Source organism: Amphiprion ocellaris, chromosome 8, assembly GCF_022539595.1.
Source record: "Amphiprion ocellaris isolate individual 3 ecotype Okinawa chromosome 8, ASM2253959v1, whole genome shotgun sequence".
Lineage (NCBI taxonomy): Eukaryota > Metazoa > Chordata > Actinopteri > Pomacentridae > Amphiprion > Amphiprion ocellaris.
This window is the reverse complement of record NC_072773.1, coordinates 16,348,174-16,364,567: the sequence shown is the minus strand read 5'-3', so window position 1 is coordinate 16,364,567 and position 16,394 is coordinate 16,348,174. Positions and strand designations below refer to the sequence as shown.

Sequence of the window (16,394 nt, the reverse complement as noted above, 5' to 3'; positions counted from 1 at the left end):
CAGGATTTCAAATCATCTCCTCTTTCTTAACATGCCTGGATAGTTTTCAAAAAGTTAAAACTGGCAATTAAAAATTATATATAGCTAATTCCCCTAGTCTATGATGATCTATGGTCCTTCATGATAAACGATGACTGATGTATGATATATGTGTGGTGATTGCTGCACTCTGACAAACGGACACTTTGACAACGTCTTCATCTGTCCAACATTTATCCGTCCCACTGAGGGTTTTCCGGGATTGTACTGAGTGGATGCCTGAGTCAGAGCTCAGAGCTTCTGCCTTCCTGCCTCCAGCTTGCTGACAAGAATAGAATCCTGTAAATACAGAGACAGAGAAATCCACACAGTGCAAACACTCACACTACACAAGCCAAACTGAGTTTTTACCTTTAATCTGAAGCCAGGAACAAACAATCACCTGAGGATCTGAGGCTGCCCTGTGGCTCATAGGGGATTCAGTTCAGCGATACAGCTGTATTTTACAGGTTAGCTCTGAAAATGAACAGTAGCAATAGGATCTTGTCTTTTGACTCAAAAATCTGAATGACTTGACATCAAAACATAAACAAGCTTCATGAGAGCTAAATAATTGATTTTTTAGATGCTTATTTACTGAAATTTGCTGTTGTTCCAAAATAGTAAGAGTCTGATGCCAGTTTTGTCAAATTTGGACAGACTTAGGACCTCGGAGTGAACCACGGGGGACTAATAAGACATAAATGCTGCTGGTATCACGATTTGTGAAATTTTGGGGGGTTTCATAAATATTGACAGTATCTCATCATCATCATGATCACGGCTCATGTGTGAAATCAGGCTATTTTTGATATATGATTCATGCATGAGGGCGGTTCATTAATAATGATACTGATATGCATGCCACACTTTCATAACCTTCACTCACTTTAACACAAACATCAGAAAACAAACCAAGTCTATTGATTTTAAGGCAAACTGCTGTAAAACAAACAAAATGATCATATGCTTAGTCATAGCAATAATTATAAATGAAAGATAAAAATATGCTTCATAGATGTTGTAGTCCACACACGGACTTTTGAAGACAAAATAAAATTAAAAAAAATAAATAAATAAATAAATAAAAAAATAAAAATCAGTACCTTATTTCTAACAGAGAAAATAACAGGTTGGCTTCACTGATCAACAGGTCTGTGCAACAATGTGCATGGGTTGTTGGAGGCGTTTCCGTCTCTATTCAGTCGTCTGTTCAACATTTTTCTTCAGTGCAATTCTTAACTACTACTGACCCATCAAAAAAGAATTTATGAACACCCATATTTCCCATAGGACAAATCCTAATGTGCTTTTTCATCCCAGTCATTCCTTTAGTGTCACTGAGCTTAAAATACAACCCCAAGACTTTATATTGCAGTGAAAAATGAACCCACAGTGAGTAAAAATGTGACCGGAGCAAAGAAAAAAAAAGGCAAGAAATTGCTTGGAATTCACAGCCTTGAAAACCCTTCATTCTATAAAAACTAGCGTGCTTGCCCCAGTGCAGCAATCCCTGTCTGTTTCTTGGTAAAAGATAGAATTGAATGTGATCCAACACTTAACAGGGATAAGGGAAAAACACATTTTTAGGCTTAACAACCACAACAACAACAACAAAAAAATCACAATCTTCTTTCAGGTATGACAACATCTGAGGAGATTATGTTCAACCAATGAGCAATATTGGGTTAAGGGAATTATTCCTCCTCACTCAGAAATATTTTAAATGACGAGTTGCTTAATAAGTGGTAGCATAAACACACGATTTTGAGAAAAAATATTACTCAGCTTTTATTTACATTAAAAGTAACTTTAAGTTAAAATTTGCTAGGGTATGAATAATTTTGGGCTTGACTGTATATCTATTTTTATTATGTCAACACAACTTAAAAGATTTATCTACATCAGGAAAATAGAATTTTTAGATTGTAACCATTTGTCAACCAAACCCATGATCACATTCAAACAGTCAGGAGTAAAATGTTACACCAGGCTTACAAGGAGAAAAAAGACCATGTTTATAATACTGGCAAAGGTGGTCCAAACCTGTTGTTTTTTGTTTTCTTTTTCTTGGCTCAAATGTGTTTCATGACCTCTTTCATAACAATGTCAACAGCACCAATCACATGGAATCTGATCTTTTCATTTTCTGATTTAGGCCACTTCTACATGTGGACAGATCAGAGTTTTGCGATGCGATCTCAGGATCCATGTGAATTTTACATCGCTGCTTCTCAGTCACCTGGTGACTACAAACATGGAAGACAGCAGCGGTGGAGGTTGTCAATGGAGGGACAGTGAAGTGTTGGACCTCAAAAATATCTGGGACAGCATTTCTGAGAGATGGTATTGCAACTGATCTGTCAAAACGACATTTACCCTGCACATCAGCTGATGAATTAACCTGTAAACGTCCATCCATGTCTACTTCCATATGACACTGTGCTGTGTGTTGGATTTATTACTCTTTTGCGCATGCAGGTCCAGTTCACACTAGAATCTAATACCGGCTACAAACAAAACATCTCATCTAAACAATATTTCTAAATTCAACGCTGAGGCTCGCAGTGTGAGCAACTTATTCAAACTAAGAGCACAATCTTTGAAAGAAATGTGTGTGTGTGTGAGAGCTCTTGACGTCTTTATCATTCACATAAAAGCCACTCACGTCTGGGTGATACAAAGCTGTCACTTCCACCGTTTGACAAAGCCAGAAATGCTAATTATTGCAAGTCAGAAAAGATCTCGAGGCACATGCATATCCATGTGAGGAGCACACACTCAGCAGCACCTACTCACCATTTGTCTCACTGGCACGCACACACACACACACGCACACGCGCGCGCGCGCGCACACACACACACACACACACACACACACACACACAAGCATTTTAATATGAGTGATTCTCTAAGCTTCTCTGTGTTGTTTCACTGTAAATAGTTAAAAGTTCAGAAATATTATACAATCACAGTGGATCTTTTTGTCAAATTGAGATGGTATTTGTTTGTTTTTGTACTTTGTATCTTTCTCTTTCATGTGGAGTATAATAGGCCATATAGATAATAAACATTTCATATCATGTATGTTTTGTACATTAGGAATTCATTTTACACATAATTTTACATTATTTTTTTGGTAATAAATTTATTTAAGCAACAGAAAACCTGAGGAGCCACTTGGGAGCTGTTTCTAGTGAGTCGAGCCGTAAGAAGCAGCTCTATTAATTATTATCTCTATTTTGTGTCTTTATACCGTGGATTACCTGGTGGCATTAATCTGATCTGTAGTTCGCCTGTGAAGTAGAAACATTTCAGTACGACATCCATGCAGTATTGAACCTCTACGTTTTTGTTTTTAAGTGTCATAGAGCTGCTGGTTCGAGTTAAATTTCACTGGAAATCTGCAGAAACAGACTATTGAATCACTGGATATATAAATAACTGTACATATTCTAAATATTTCTATCAGGAGAAAACAAATGAGAGAAAACCTTAAAGTGTGCTCGATTGAAAGGAATAACAGGAATAACCTAATAATAATGTGTGCAGCTCTGACATTTATTGAACTGCCTCTGCTCATTCATTGAAACAGCTTCAAACTCAGCCGTAAACCATCGACTCTGACAAATATGTTTGGATAAAACGTTCACACATACATGAAAACCAGTGCATAATCACAGCTACACATAAACAGATTTTTTTTAACAGCGCGCTGCAGCTGTTTTTTATCATCGTTCTGGGTCCAGACAGGTGGAGGTTGAGGGGAAGAGGGTCGACCTGGATCAGGACTCAGGCTGAGCTCTGTTCCCACCAGGTCTCCTGAAGAAACAAACTACCCTCTTCCAGGACTTCTTTTTTTCTTTTTTGACCTCCACCTCCTGGACACATTCTTCTTGGCTCTTTTCTGCAAGTGCCGTCTCTAGTTTCGATGTCAGGAGACACTTTGCTATTTCCCACCGGCACTGTCTTTCTTCAAAGTCCAGCTGAATTTTTTGCAGCTGATCTTTCATCTTCGAGTTTTCCTCCACCCATTTGGCCAAACAGGTTTCGGCCTCCTCTTTTTGTCTTGTCACGTCTGCTAAAGATGCTTCCATTTTTTCAATTTTGAGTGAAGCATCTCTATTTTTTTGTTTTTCTTTTTTGAGATCCACAGACAGATCACCTATCTTTCTCAAGGACTCTGCCTCTCGAATATCTAGCAAATGTTTCAAACGTACGATTTGCTGTTGGGCAGACAGAGTCTCTTCGGCTACAGGTCCAGGCTCGGGTCCGTCTGTGGACTCTGGCTTTGGTCCGTCTTCGGACTCCAGCTCTGGTCAGTCTCTGGGCTCCAGCTCCGGTCTGTCTGTGGGCTCCAGTTTGGGTTCCTCTCTGGGCTCTGACTCTGTCTTTATTTCCACGGTTTCAAGGTCCTCATCACTGTCAGGGTTGATCGGCCAATCAGGGACAGCTTGTGGCAGCGTCAACCCAAATCTGATTTTGAGACCAGAGTTCTTGTTTCTCTTCCATCTCTTCCGTGCGTTACACTGGACCTCATCTTGAGGAGTTTGAATGAAGAATGTTCCATGACTTACCAGAATGTCACATGACTTATTTAGAATGTCACATGACACTGAATGTTGGGGATATTGCCTAGTAACAGGGTTTTCAACCACAGGCAGCAAAGGTTCAGGCTGTGAGCCACTTAAAGACCCTTATCCATCTGCTTTAATCTCAGCACTGCCTTTCCTCACATTTCCAACAATACACCGCCACACACACACACACACACACACACACACACACACACACACACACAGGCCTCGTTGTTAGCATGGAGACGCCATGTGTCTGACTGACTCAGTGTGTTGGAGGAGCTGATTTGGCGGCAGTATTGAGCACGCTCCACACCTCGTTCTGTCACTGAGAGGCCTTCCCTTTAACGATCACACAGACACCTTCTCTGTGCTCCTTCTGTTCCTCTTCATTCCTCCTTCTCCTCTCTGTTGCCTCGTTACCGCCCAAAAGATAGCAGGCAGTCGCTTTGCTGTGTACTGTAGTTGTTAATGAATGTATAAACTCTCCATAATTATTGTCGTTATCAGACTTTTTGGCCGTTAAAACAAGGATTACAAACCAGTGATTCAATGTAACTGAAAGTATTTTTTCATGTGTTCTTAAATACAAATTTGACTTTTTGTTAATGTCGCTTTCTACTTCTACTCCACAGCGTGCCAGAGGAGAAAAAGATGTTTTTTACTTCACTACATTTATCTGGCAGCTACAGTTACTTCACAAATTCAGACACATAAAACGCATGAAAAGCTTATCAAACATTTTTGTTTTTACGTACTCACAGTTTTTTTAAAACTAAACTAACTAGTCACCATTAAAATCTGACTTTTTCCTTCATTTTAAAGTCTAAAAAGTAAAATACAGAAAATGCTTTGACATTGTCTTGTTTTTTTAATTTTATTTTTTAATAAGATACACTGTTAATTAAATAAACAGAAAATTTCCACGATTACATGACAGAGTGTTGGTAAAGAGCTGCCAGTATATTTTACAGATTTATTTTTTTTAGACTGTGGACAAAACAAGCAGATGAATCCATAATGAAATTAATTATTAGTTGCAGTTTTATAGCAAATAATTGAAAATGAGATCCACTTCCATAACTACAACAGCAAAAATCTGCTTTTACACGAATGTGTGAGTAGAAATAATCTACTGATCTATACAATATAGCATAATAATATAAAAGTCACAAGGGGTCATATTTCTGCGCTGACTACATTTACTTGTAATATTTTAAACCTGTTTTTACGTTTAACAGCTTTAACAGCCCAGAAAAAGCAAACAAACAAATCAGATTCTTCTCGGCTTAATCATCTTCACTGAGAATTTCTTACTGTAAGTTGCCCTTTTAGTGTCTGACGCCAATATGTTAGTACTAGTGTCCATTTATAAAGTGTACTCTGTCTGAGATCCATACAGACCCACACATCAACACTGAAGAGCCTCCCAGCACAAATAACTGAAATTATTGTTGTAGTCATTCAGTCAACAAAACATTTTAGAGTTGGAAAACTGTTCTACCTGTTTACTGTAATACTTTTTCTAAGTTTAACTCTCAGTTATCCAGTGAAAACTATTTTGCTGTAGACTAACAAGCAACATGCACTTCGTTAAATTAGCACCTAAACTGGCAGCCTCCTGTCATTTTTCTGTCCTTTTTCACCTTTGGACAGACAGATTGAAAACTAAATTGCACTTCAGAAAAATAACAAAAACTTGGCTATGTAAAGAAAATTTCTTGGCTCTGCGGTTGAACATGCAGAGTTTCAGCAGCATCTTCTTCCTGTGTCGAGCTCTGAGTCCAGTTCAGGATGAACAGTGTCTCCAGATCTGGGCTCTAGTGGGTCCAGATTGGACTGAACTGACAGAATCTCCTTCACCAAAATCCTGAAACACAACAGATTCAGAAATGTCAGGGGTATGTAGGATGCACTAACAACTTTCATAAACATCCCAAGCTGCGCTCTTAAAAGTGTACTTCTTTACTGTACAAAGCAGAGGCAGAATACAGAATATATGCAAGGCCACAGGTGAATTAGAAAGCCTTTCATCTACTCTAGGAACTAATGCAGATGCCACGCAGAGCAATTATTGTAATTTGCAGCACATGAAAGAAAAATTGCATTTTAAAGAAGAATAGAATCAAGCAACATGTCCTGGATGCTTTGGTGTAAGAAACTGGAGGAAAAACAATTGAAAAGAGCCATGAATGCTTTATTCCTGTGTGGAACCTGTGGTCAGCTTTTCCAGCAGCCCCTTGTCATCACTATTTGACTTCTCTGCTGGTCCCCTAATATCACTTTGGAAAAAAGGACAAACTAAAACCTGCCTGTTTGATGCTTTTACCAGCCCACAAGAAACATTTTCAGTTATTTTAATCTGATTTCTTTTTTTTGTGTCAGTCATGTGAGTTCTTGATAGAAAACTCAGAATGCAAAACATCCTTGAATTGCATTATGCATGCTTTTTTGATTTAGCTAAACCAACGCTTTTAAAAAACAGGAGTGAGGCTGCTTGTATTGGGAGACATTTGACAAATGTGGGAGAAGAGCTCACTGACCCAACTCCAACACTGTAAAAACGCTCCACGCGACATAACGGTAAGTTGAATTACTGTAGTATTTCAGCCATACATGTTAGAACTGGAAACCAATTTCAAACGCGAAAAATGATATAACAACTTTGGTTCGTTCTTGAGACTGTGATTGGCACACTTGAGTTACAAGGTGAAAGACTCAGTCTTTGTGTTGTTTGCTTATTTCTCTCTGGAAATGTCTTCCAGCTTTTTAAAAACATCATATGAACATGTTAACAAGGTAAAAAACATAATTTTAACCATAGTGAAGAGATAGGAACAGCTAGTCCTACATAAACTCCAGATAGTAGCAGTACTCTCCCCCTCCCTTCCTGAGTAATCAGCAGGTGCAGCTGGAGCAGGAGGCGGCAGGTGTTTGACATCAGCAATCAGCTGACCTGGAGCGAGCAGGTGGGAGTGGTTCAATCATCTACTCACTGGGCCATAAAAGCAGACCTCACTCACCACTTGATGCTGGACCATGAACAAGCAGTTACTTGTCATTCTTTAGTTCTGCTCTCTGTGGTTTTTGCCATTTTCGCTCTGTGCTCTTTCCCACCTGCTCCTGTCAAACCCTGGATCCTTTCCCCGCAAGCCTCAGCCATCCATAGCCACTCCATCCCCTGGATTCATCCACGCCTCACCTGGTTCTGGCCACCACATGCCACCTCACGCCGTCTCCTGCTCCACTCCACACCACACCACCGTCTACTTCTGTACCTGCTGATGACTTCCCCAGTTCCCCACTCGGTTCCCTGTCATTCAAGTTTCTCAATCCTGAGCCAGGCTGGTAGCTTATTTTGTGTACTGTTAGATTCAGGTTTTTGTATTTGCCTTTGTATGCTTCATGTAATCGTGTAGTGCTTTGCCACTTGTACAGCTTCCATTCTATTACATATTTCTGGGTTAGTATTGTCATTGGTTGGTTTTTCTCTGCTAGGATATTCCTAGAGTTGCTCGTTTAGTGGAGCAATTCGAGTCCTGATTAATTCTACGTAGTGTAGATTTTGCCGTAGTATTTCCTTGTTGTATTTTCCTGTGTACTTCTCTCTCCTGCCTAGGTTGTACTTTCCATGGGTTAGCTACTTCGTTTCTGTTTGTGTATTTGTTCCACCTGCCTGTTAGAGGATTTGGTTTTCCCTGTAGCCGGTGTTCGGTGTGACACCCATCACTTCAGGTTGTAGTCCTTGGTTCAGATTTGTAGTTCACTTAGTTTTCTATTGTTAAAAAAAACCCTTAAACTGCTCCTTGAGGAGTTTCTCATTCCCTGCACTTGAGCCTCCTTGAGAACCCTAACATAAACAACCAACAGAGAATCTTTGACTTTCATTTATCTCAATTATTTTTCATTCAGTTTATTCTACCTTCTGTGGAAGCACCACTCAATTGGTCTTATTGCAGAATGTAGGCACACTGTCTCAGGAGTGAAACCGGGGGATAACAGTTACATAACAGATCTGAATAAAGTTAACATAAATGTTTGGTCTATAAAATAGTAGCTAACAGTCTTTCTGGCCATACAAGTGGCAGTGACCCTGGTTACAAAGCCCAGCAGACTTATTGTATCACATCTGGTTGCTGGATGAATGCACCAGAATCACCCCAAGGACTTGGACCAGTTCTAGGGACTAACAATGGCTCACGCTGTGCTAAACTGAGCTGATTCTCAGCTGGAATACGGCCCTTCTCAAGACCTTTAAGATTCCCAACATGTTCAGGTTCACTGTGGGCTTTACTTAGTGAATAATTACTCTGCTAAAGAGCGTGGTGGAGTTATGTGATGATCGGTGTTGGTTTGTCTATTAACAACCTTCTCAAAAATGGATTTGGATGATATTTTCAAGGAAGGTCAGAAATGACAGCAGGACCAAATGATCAGATTTTGGCAGTGATGTGGCTTATAGTTTGGATTCATGGATTTGTTAAAGATTTCTATATCATTGTGAAAGTGTCACTGTAACTATGACTACAAGTGAACACTACATCAGCTGCCTGCTGATGATCACACGATTGTGATCCTACTACAAATTGACCGCTGCCCACCATGAATTTTTTGAAGATTTCATCCGTTGGAATCATTCGACTGAGCAGTCTTGGTGGAGTTCTGTGTATCTGAGTGCTTTTCTTGTAGGGAAAATTGCAAGTTTGGTAACACAGACCAAGAAAGCATAATATAAACTAAGATGGTTAGCACCTTAAGGTGATTTTTTTTTTCCATCTCCACCAGATGCTTTGTGTCAGATTTAAAATTTTTATAGCATCCATCAGCAGATTTTATTCTGACCTGTTATTTAATAATATTGAATGTAAACTGAGACTGTCACAGATTATTCTTCCCATCTTGTGGCCCAGTGTGATACAACCAGTTTCTATCCACCTTCTGGTTTTTGCAGTTTATTCCATCTTATCCCTGTTTGCGTACTCCCACCTTAAAATAAACTCTTCAGCCACATTTCATCATTAGAGGCTGCATCAGATTTATGATCTCTTCTTCTCTTACCTCATAGCTTCTCCAATGTTCTTGTTCTCTTTGACTGAAGTCTCCATCCAAGCGATGAAGCCGTTGTCCTTACTGAACTTCTCGATGCTGTCTGCTGACACAACTCGCTGGGATAGATCACACTGCAGAGAGACAGGTATGTGATGATGCAGTAAAACATGTGGTTGATGCAAGGTGAGACCTTGCTTTTTACTCATTTTTCTTCTTGTCAGTTAGGAATTGTGTCTTTTACACTTACATTTCTGCTCTGAAGGTTGCATGTTTGATATTTACAGTGCAGAAATGTTAGAGGTACTTATAGAAACTATTACAGACATGTAAGTCTAAACTCCTGCTCATAACGTTGCAGCAATCTAATCATATAAAAGCCTACAGAGTCCATCAAGCGATCACCCAAACAAGTGGATCATTGCTCATTTATAAATACTCTGCCTGAGGGGTTTCATTGTGTATCATTCATTAGTTAAATGCACTGAATCACCTTGTTGGCCAGCAGGATACAGGGGATAGAGTCTCCATTGGGCAGCATGACCTTGTCGTCCAGGTCCCGTTTCCAATAGAGACAATTGAGGAAGCTGGATGAACTGGTGACGTCAAACATCACAACACAGCCCAGTGCACCTTTGTAATAGATCCTGGTCATGGATATGAAACGCTCCTGGCCTGAAGGGAGGACACAAACCTCACTGCACCATCCATTTATCTATTCATGTACTGAACTCCTAAAAATGTTTTGTACCTGCAATATCCCACAGATGCAGTCTGACTTTTTCTTTATCCGACCAGTGCAGCACTTTCACAGAAAACTCCACTAAATCAGTAAATAAAATACAAATTAGAAGTACAGAAGGAGAACTGAATGTGAAATAAGTGAGAAATAAGAGAAATGAAACAACAGTGAAGACAAATCTAATTTTGTAGAGAATATTCCAAATATGAGAAAAAAATCCCAACATTACACACTTTCGTTGGCCTCCTCTAAGAGGAGAGCTCTTAGAGGGTTCATGTAGCACTACTGACACAACAATAACTGTTTGATAAATACAACAAGATCAGTAAATCAAATGTGCATGTTTTACACATGGCCATGCACAGCATTTTCTCTAGGATTCATCCTTTGGAGACCATGAATGTTTGTACAAAATATAATTAAAATTGATCCAGTAGTTGTTAAGATGGTATGACTTGGACTAAAGTAGGGTAAAGATCATATTATCATCCATAAAACCCTCTGGCTATTATATTCTCTCAGCAGATTTAATTTAAACTTCTCAGTAGAGACTGTGATCGACTGAAAACTACTATTTTTCCTGGATCTGCAAAAGCAACTTTAAAGGGGAAGAGTTTCTTGGCCCCAAGAGATAAGAGAACTTTGTTGGCATGTTGTAGTATTCTGACAGCCTGAAAATTACAGTGAACAGTTTTCATGTTACCATAAAAGTCTCACAGCATACACACTCAGGACTGTGCTGTTGTTGCTTTAGAGGTTGTTCCATTAACCTACACTGAATTCTTGGAGATATACTCCACCACTTAATCCCCATCCCCACCCCAACCTCAAACCAATTCGTCCTGAAGGACGGCACGTCTCTACAATGCAATTATGTGAACAGATTAATGTCCCCACAACATTAGCACTACAAGTGTACACAAACACCCAAGATAAGGATCCTGCACTGGCACATTTTTTTAAACGAACATGGTAAACTAAAGCTGTCATACCTCCCATTGTCATCTTGTACATGCTGTTGAACTGCCCGTTGACATAGCGATGAACAAAGGAAGATTTCCCGACATAGCCATCACCAACAATCAGTATTTTCATCAGGTGCTCGGTCATTGTTTTCCTCCTTCAGGTAGTATGTGAGAAACTTCAGCATGAAACAACAGCTCAAAGTTCAAACTTTATGTCAGGAAATTTGATTTATGAGACAGGCAGCTTTTCTTTGCATTCCAAATATTTTTCAGTCTTCAGAGCTGAATTAATGTAACCATAAATATAAAATTTCCTGCCTCAAGCCCAGAAAGATTAAGCAGTCGGTTTTGTTTCGCTGTACTCCGTCAAGTCTAAACTTGAAGTGTGCCGTGTGATCCGTAACTCTGCAAAATGTGCCGTCTCTGTGTGTAGTGAAGCACTGAGTGACTAGTTTTGCTTTCTGTAAGGAAGTTGCAACAGATCATAAATACTTCAGAGGCATAAACCACACCTTCATGCAACAGGAAATGGTCACTGAATCTCTGCAAACTCAGACTTAAGATCTAGCACCAGAAAGAGGTCGCTATTACACCACTTTTCCCATTTTTTATGGATGCCATCAACCATCTCCAGATTTCACTTGAACTCCACGATATTACAAGAAAAACATTATACTATGTTAGTAATTATTTAACCTGCTGAACTCCAAGCAGTTTCTGTTTTTTGTTTTTTTTTTGTGCTCCTGTCACATTTTTGCTCATTGTGGGCTCATTTTACAGTGCAAAATAGGTGGGTGTGGGGTCAGCACATTCACTGTCTTTTCAAAATGGCGGGAATTTCAGCTTCCACATTTTATGCCAATGACAGAGGTGATAAATCACAGCTGACAGGTTAGGGGAACTTTTAGGATCAGGTGTAATTATTGCGAGTACACAGGAGCCAGTCCTTGCCATGAGACTGTAGAAATCAGTTTACACGTGTGAAACAAGGTTCACCACCCAGAAGGAATGCACTGGCCATTGTCCCTGGACGTAAATCTTGAAGTGAGGAATCTTCAAGCATGGATATAGTTCCTGTTCTTATGCACTGTTCTCCTGTCCACCACCACTTCTCCTCCATCTGTTTACCTTCCTCCACTGTCTTCCGGCTCCACCTCACTTCTTGTTGTCCTTTGTCCCATCCCACCTCCGCATCATCTTGTATGTTTCTCTCTTCTTGGTGGTACTCTACATATGCACGCAAACCGAAGCATGTGGTGTTGACTACATTGTGAGTTTAACTGGTTTGCCAACTAGGCCAGTGATATTAGCTACTGGAGAGGTTTCAAACTCCTACTTATACGGAGTCATCATCTCTTTGTGAATGTTTCTCCTGTTGGTGTGACTCCAGGTCTTGGGTCTCTTCCCAGTATCAGTTGCAGTATCACTCAGGATATAAAAAGAATTTAACCAATCGCGCCCATACATTACCGTTCAAAAATTTGCAGTCACTTAGAAATGTCTGTGTTGTTGAAAGAAAAAACAGTGTTTTTCAATGAAGATAACATGCAATTAATCTGAAATTCAATACAGGCATTGTTAATGTTGTAAATGAGTATTCTGGCTGGAAATGGCTGATTTTTAATGGAATATCTACATAGGGGTACAGAGGAACATTTCCAGCAACCATCATTCCTGTGTTCTAATGCTACATTGTGTCAGCTAATCATGGTGCTGGTGTAAGTCTAACAGAGGACTTACACTTAGGAGACCGAGCTTCGTGTTTGCTTTTGAGCTTTGGAATCATTATGTTTAGACCTAAGTTTTGTTTTCACTCACTGTGTGATTAGATTTAGGCACAAAGACAGAAAATACAAGGGTTTAGGATAAAATATAGCTTTTAATACACAGAAGAAACTAAATCTAAGTTGCTTGCAGTTTTAATAAACTTTATATTCATTTTGAGGCATTTAATTGTCCATTGCCATTTTCAAATTGTTCTTATTTTTAAAAAACTGTCACCCATGACTGTTCATAAAGCATTTGGGGCTATAGTTCACACAACCAGGCCTCACGATGGCATGATGGATTGATACACAAAGAGAAACATCTGACGTGATGATGTGAGATCTTGCAAAAAATGCAATCTAATTATAATGTTCTAAGACTACAAAAATGACAAAGAAAGTAACCTTACACTGAATGGATGATATATCTCTTAGATTGTGTATGTTTTGCCAAGCAGTGGAGTATTTTACCAGACCACTTCCACATTAACTTTTTCACTTGTGTATTTATTTTCCTCTGGCACATTTAGTGAAATGTAATCTCCAAGGCAGCTGTTTAAATCACAGAAACCTTGTGTTGTTTATAGGTTTTTATTCTCTGTATAATGACTGATAAAAGCTCCTGTACCATGGAGCTTCTCTGTGCCACTGTAGCCAGATTCCCCCTGCCCCCTAGTGGACACTGCATAATAATTATTCGTTTCTTCTGTAATTTTCTGAAAGCATTTAAATAAAGTTTAAAATATTCCCTCTTCTCTCTCTAAATTTGAATTACATTATTCATAGAATTTATGCAACAGAGAGTGATGCCACAGTCCTGTTTACTCTCTACTGTTCTGGTTGGATGGTGCTGGTTTTGTCTATTTTTGAACTTGAAAGAACCTACAGTTTCATTTTTTCCCCTCATATTTCTGATGTATTCCATTGTTAAAAAGGTGGAAATACAGTACTCATGTAGTCAATTTGTTTATTTGTTTGTTGTTGTTGTTTTTGCATGATTCAGGACACACTTCTAAAGCCTGAAAGTTGAACTGCATTACAAGAGAGTTTTGCTGGGTTGACATTTTAGGTTTTTAAGACAAAAAAAAAAAAAGAAAAAAGATTGATGTCACTGGTCATGTATCAGTTGACCGTATTTGCTGCAAGATGATTCACAATTAACATAAAATTTGACTCACTGATTATTTATTAATTCCTAAACCTACACTGTAATCACAAAACTGAGGGGTAAAACAAACTTACAGTTCAACACTGTGTCTGCAGTGTTTGTCTGACATCTGGTGGTCGTGTTAGAAAATGCAACATCTTTTATGTTCAAATAGAAGTATATGTGCAAGTGATGAATAAATAAATCAATAAATAAATCTAGCTCCAGAGAGTGGTTGAAGCACCATGGAACCAAATGCAACCACTCTTTATTTTTTTTTAATTTGTTTCGGCTGTGCTAAACAGTTTCATTTGTTATAATTTATTTAAAATCCCACTGGGGGTGGTCGGTGAAGGACACACACACACAGCAGGCATGTGATCATTGGCATTTGATTTAAAAAAAAAAATGTAACTTTAATAAGACTTACTAAGGGGGTGGGAAGCTTAAAAAAAAGGATCAATTTAAACACTCACTTAAAGCCCAAATGATTATTGAAAGAGAAAGATCTTAAAAGGTACAAAACCAGAAATAATCACACTTTTTTGTCTAACTACAATCTACATTTCTCTGGCATCAAGTGCTGGAAATGATCTTTAAATAATCTCTTGAGTGCAGAGCACTATTAATAGCTGCTCACTGTTACTCAGTGTTCCCTCCAAAAAATGTGAAACGGTCCAGAGCCAAATCCTCTCACAAGTCACTTGTCTTTTCTCTGATGTGTGAAAGGATGTTGTCCTCTCAAAGAAAACTATTTGATTTGATCTCAACAGTCAACCTGAGGTCAATGAACTGAGCTTGTAAATGATGCATGTGTCGCCACTGAATCTGCCCATAAAGAATAGCTTATTCACAAAAATGTCTGATACTGATCTGTAAACAAGAGGATCAGTAGAGGTTGCAGGTTCTTCTGTGGCCTGATGTAAGACAAATGGCATGATGACTGAAGAGCCCAGAAGCACCGTCATGACAATGAATGCAAACGACATGGTGGATGACCAAGATGTTCAATCTACAGGTGAACTGTTGTGAAGTCAGACTGATGGTGAACGTTGGTTCTGTACGTCTACTTGGATGAGATGGGAGTGTTGAAGCAGGGATGCTGCTCTAGGTGATGTTTGTTGCGGCCTGGGAACTTGAGTTTTTATCTTCTAGTAGCACAACATGGCCTTGAGATACTTAACATTGTTGTTTTGTCCCCTGAAGTGTATGAAAGAGCATGCAAGATGATGTAGCACAGAAAGAAAGAGACACAGAAAATATTCAGGAATCAGAGGTGGGAGGGAGACACAAACAGGGTGCATTTCCATCTTAATGTATTAAAATATATATGTGTGAAAATACCACTTCCAGCAAAATCCTTGACTCAAGATATTACTTCTGCTGTTACACCTTTCACCCTCTACATGACACTGTGGGGGCTTCAGCAACTCCTTCAGCTGCATCCAGAATGGCATGTCCAGGACATAACACTGCTACTCGTATACATTTACATATTGTAACACTGTTCTCCTTAAAAGTACAATAATACAACTCTTCTAGCTCTTCAAGTGCAACAACAAGATGTAACACTTTCTTTTACAGCTTTTCAGGTGCAATAACATAAGTCGGTGCAAATCTTTTTTCTCCATTAGTTTTTGTGTGCAATAACACACATGTATCACTGGTACAGGTGTACATAGTCTGTATTGGTTCATATTTATAAAGCACCCTCTTGTCTTCTCTTCTCTTCTCTTCTCTTCTCTTCTCTTCTCTTCTCTTCTCTTCTCTTCTCTTCTCTTCTCTTCTCTTCTCTTCTCTTCTCTTCTCTTCTCACTTTTCACTTCTCACTGAACGCTCAAATATTCTTTTACGGGTTGAGAAAACCCTCTTTCTTCTTATGCTGAACAAATGCTACAGAATTTGTCACAAAGCTGCAAATGGGGCTGTTTTTTGGAAAATGCAAAACATGCACATTAATGCAGCTGCAATATTTATCCAGAGAGATCAGATATAATATTTTTAAAAAATCTGACTTTTGATAGAAAGTAAAATCTTTTTCTAATGTTTGGAATGCAGGAACTTATCTTTTTTGGACTGGTCTAAAAATGTAGACTTCATCTATAAAAAGGGCCAGAGCCGACCTTTTTGCCT

At 39.0% G+C, this 16,394-nt stretch overlaps 1 protein-coding gene across 1 annotated transcript; it reads right to left on the bottom strand.

Annotated features, from left to right (window-relative positions):
* Window positions 1–6,074: 6,074 nt before the first annotated feature.
* LOC111570257 (ras-related protein Rab-7L1-like) lies at window positions 6,075–11,802 on the bottom strand. Its single transcript, XM_023272909.3, has 5 exons — window positions 11,376–11,802; window positions 10,393–10,464; window positions 10,135–10,316; window positions 9,654–9,775; window positions 6,075–6,465 (listed from the first exon to the last, which is right to left on the bottom strand). Exons 1-5 carry the CDS (start codon window positions 11,491–11,493, stop codon window positions 6,345–6,347), a joined length of 615 nt encoding a protein of 204 aa, XP_023128677.1. The 5' UTR covers window positions 11,494–11,802; the 3' UTR covers window positions 6,075–6,344.
* Between the last annotated feature and the right edge of the window lie 4,592 nt (window positions 11,803–16,394).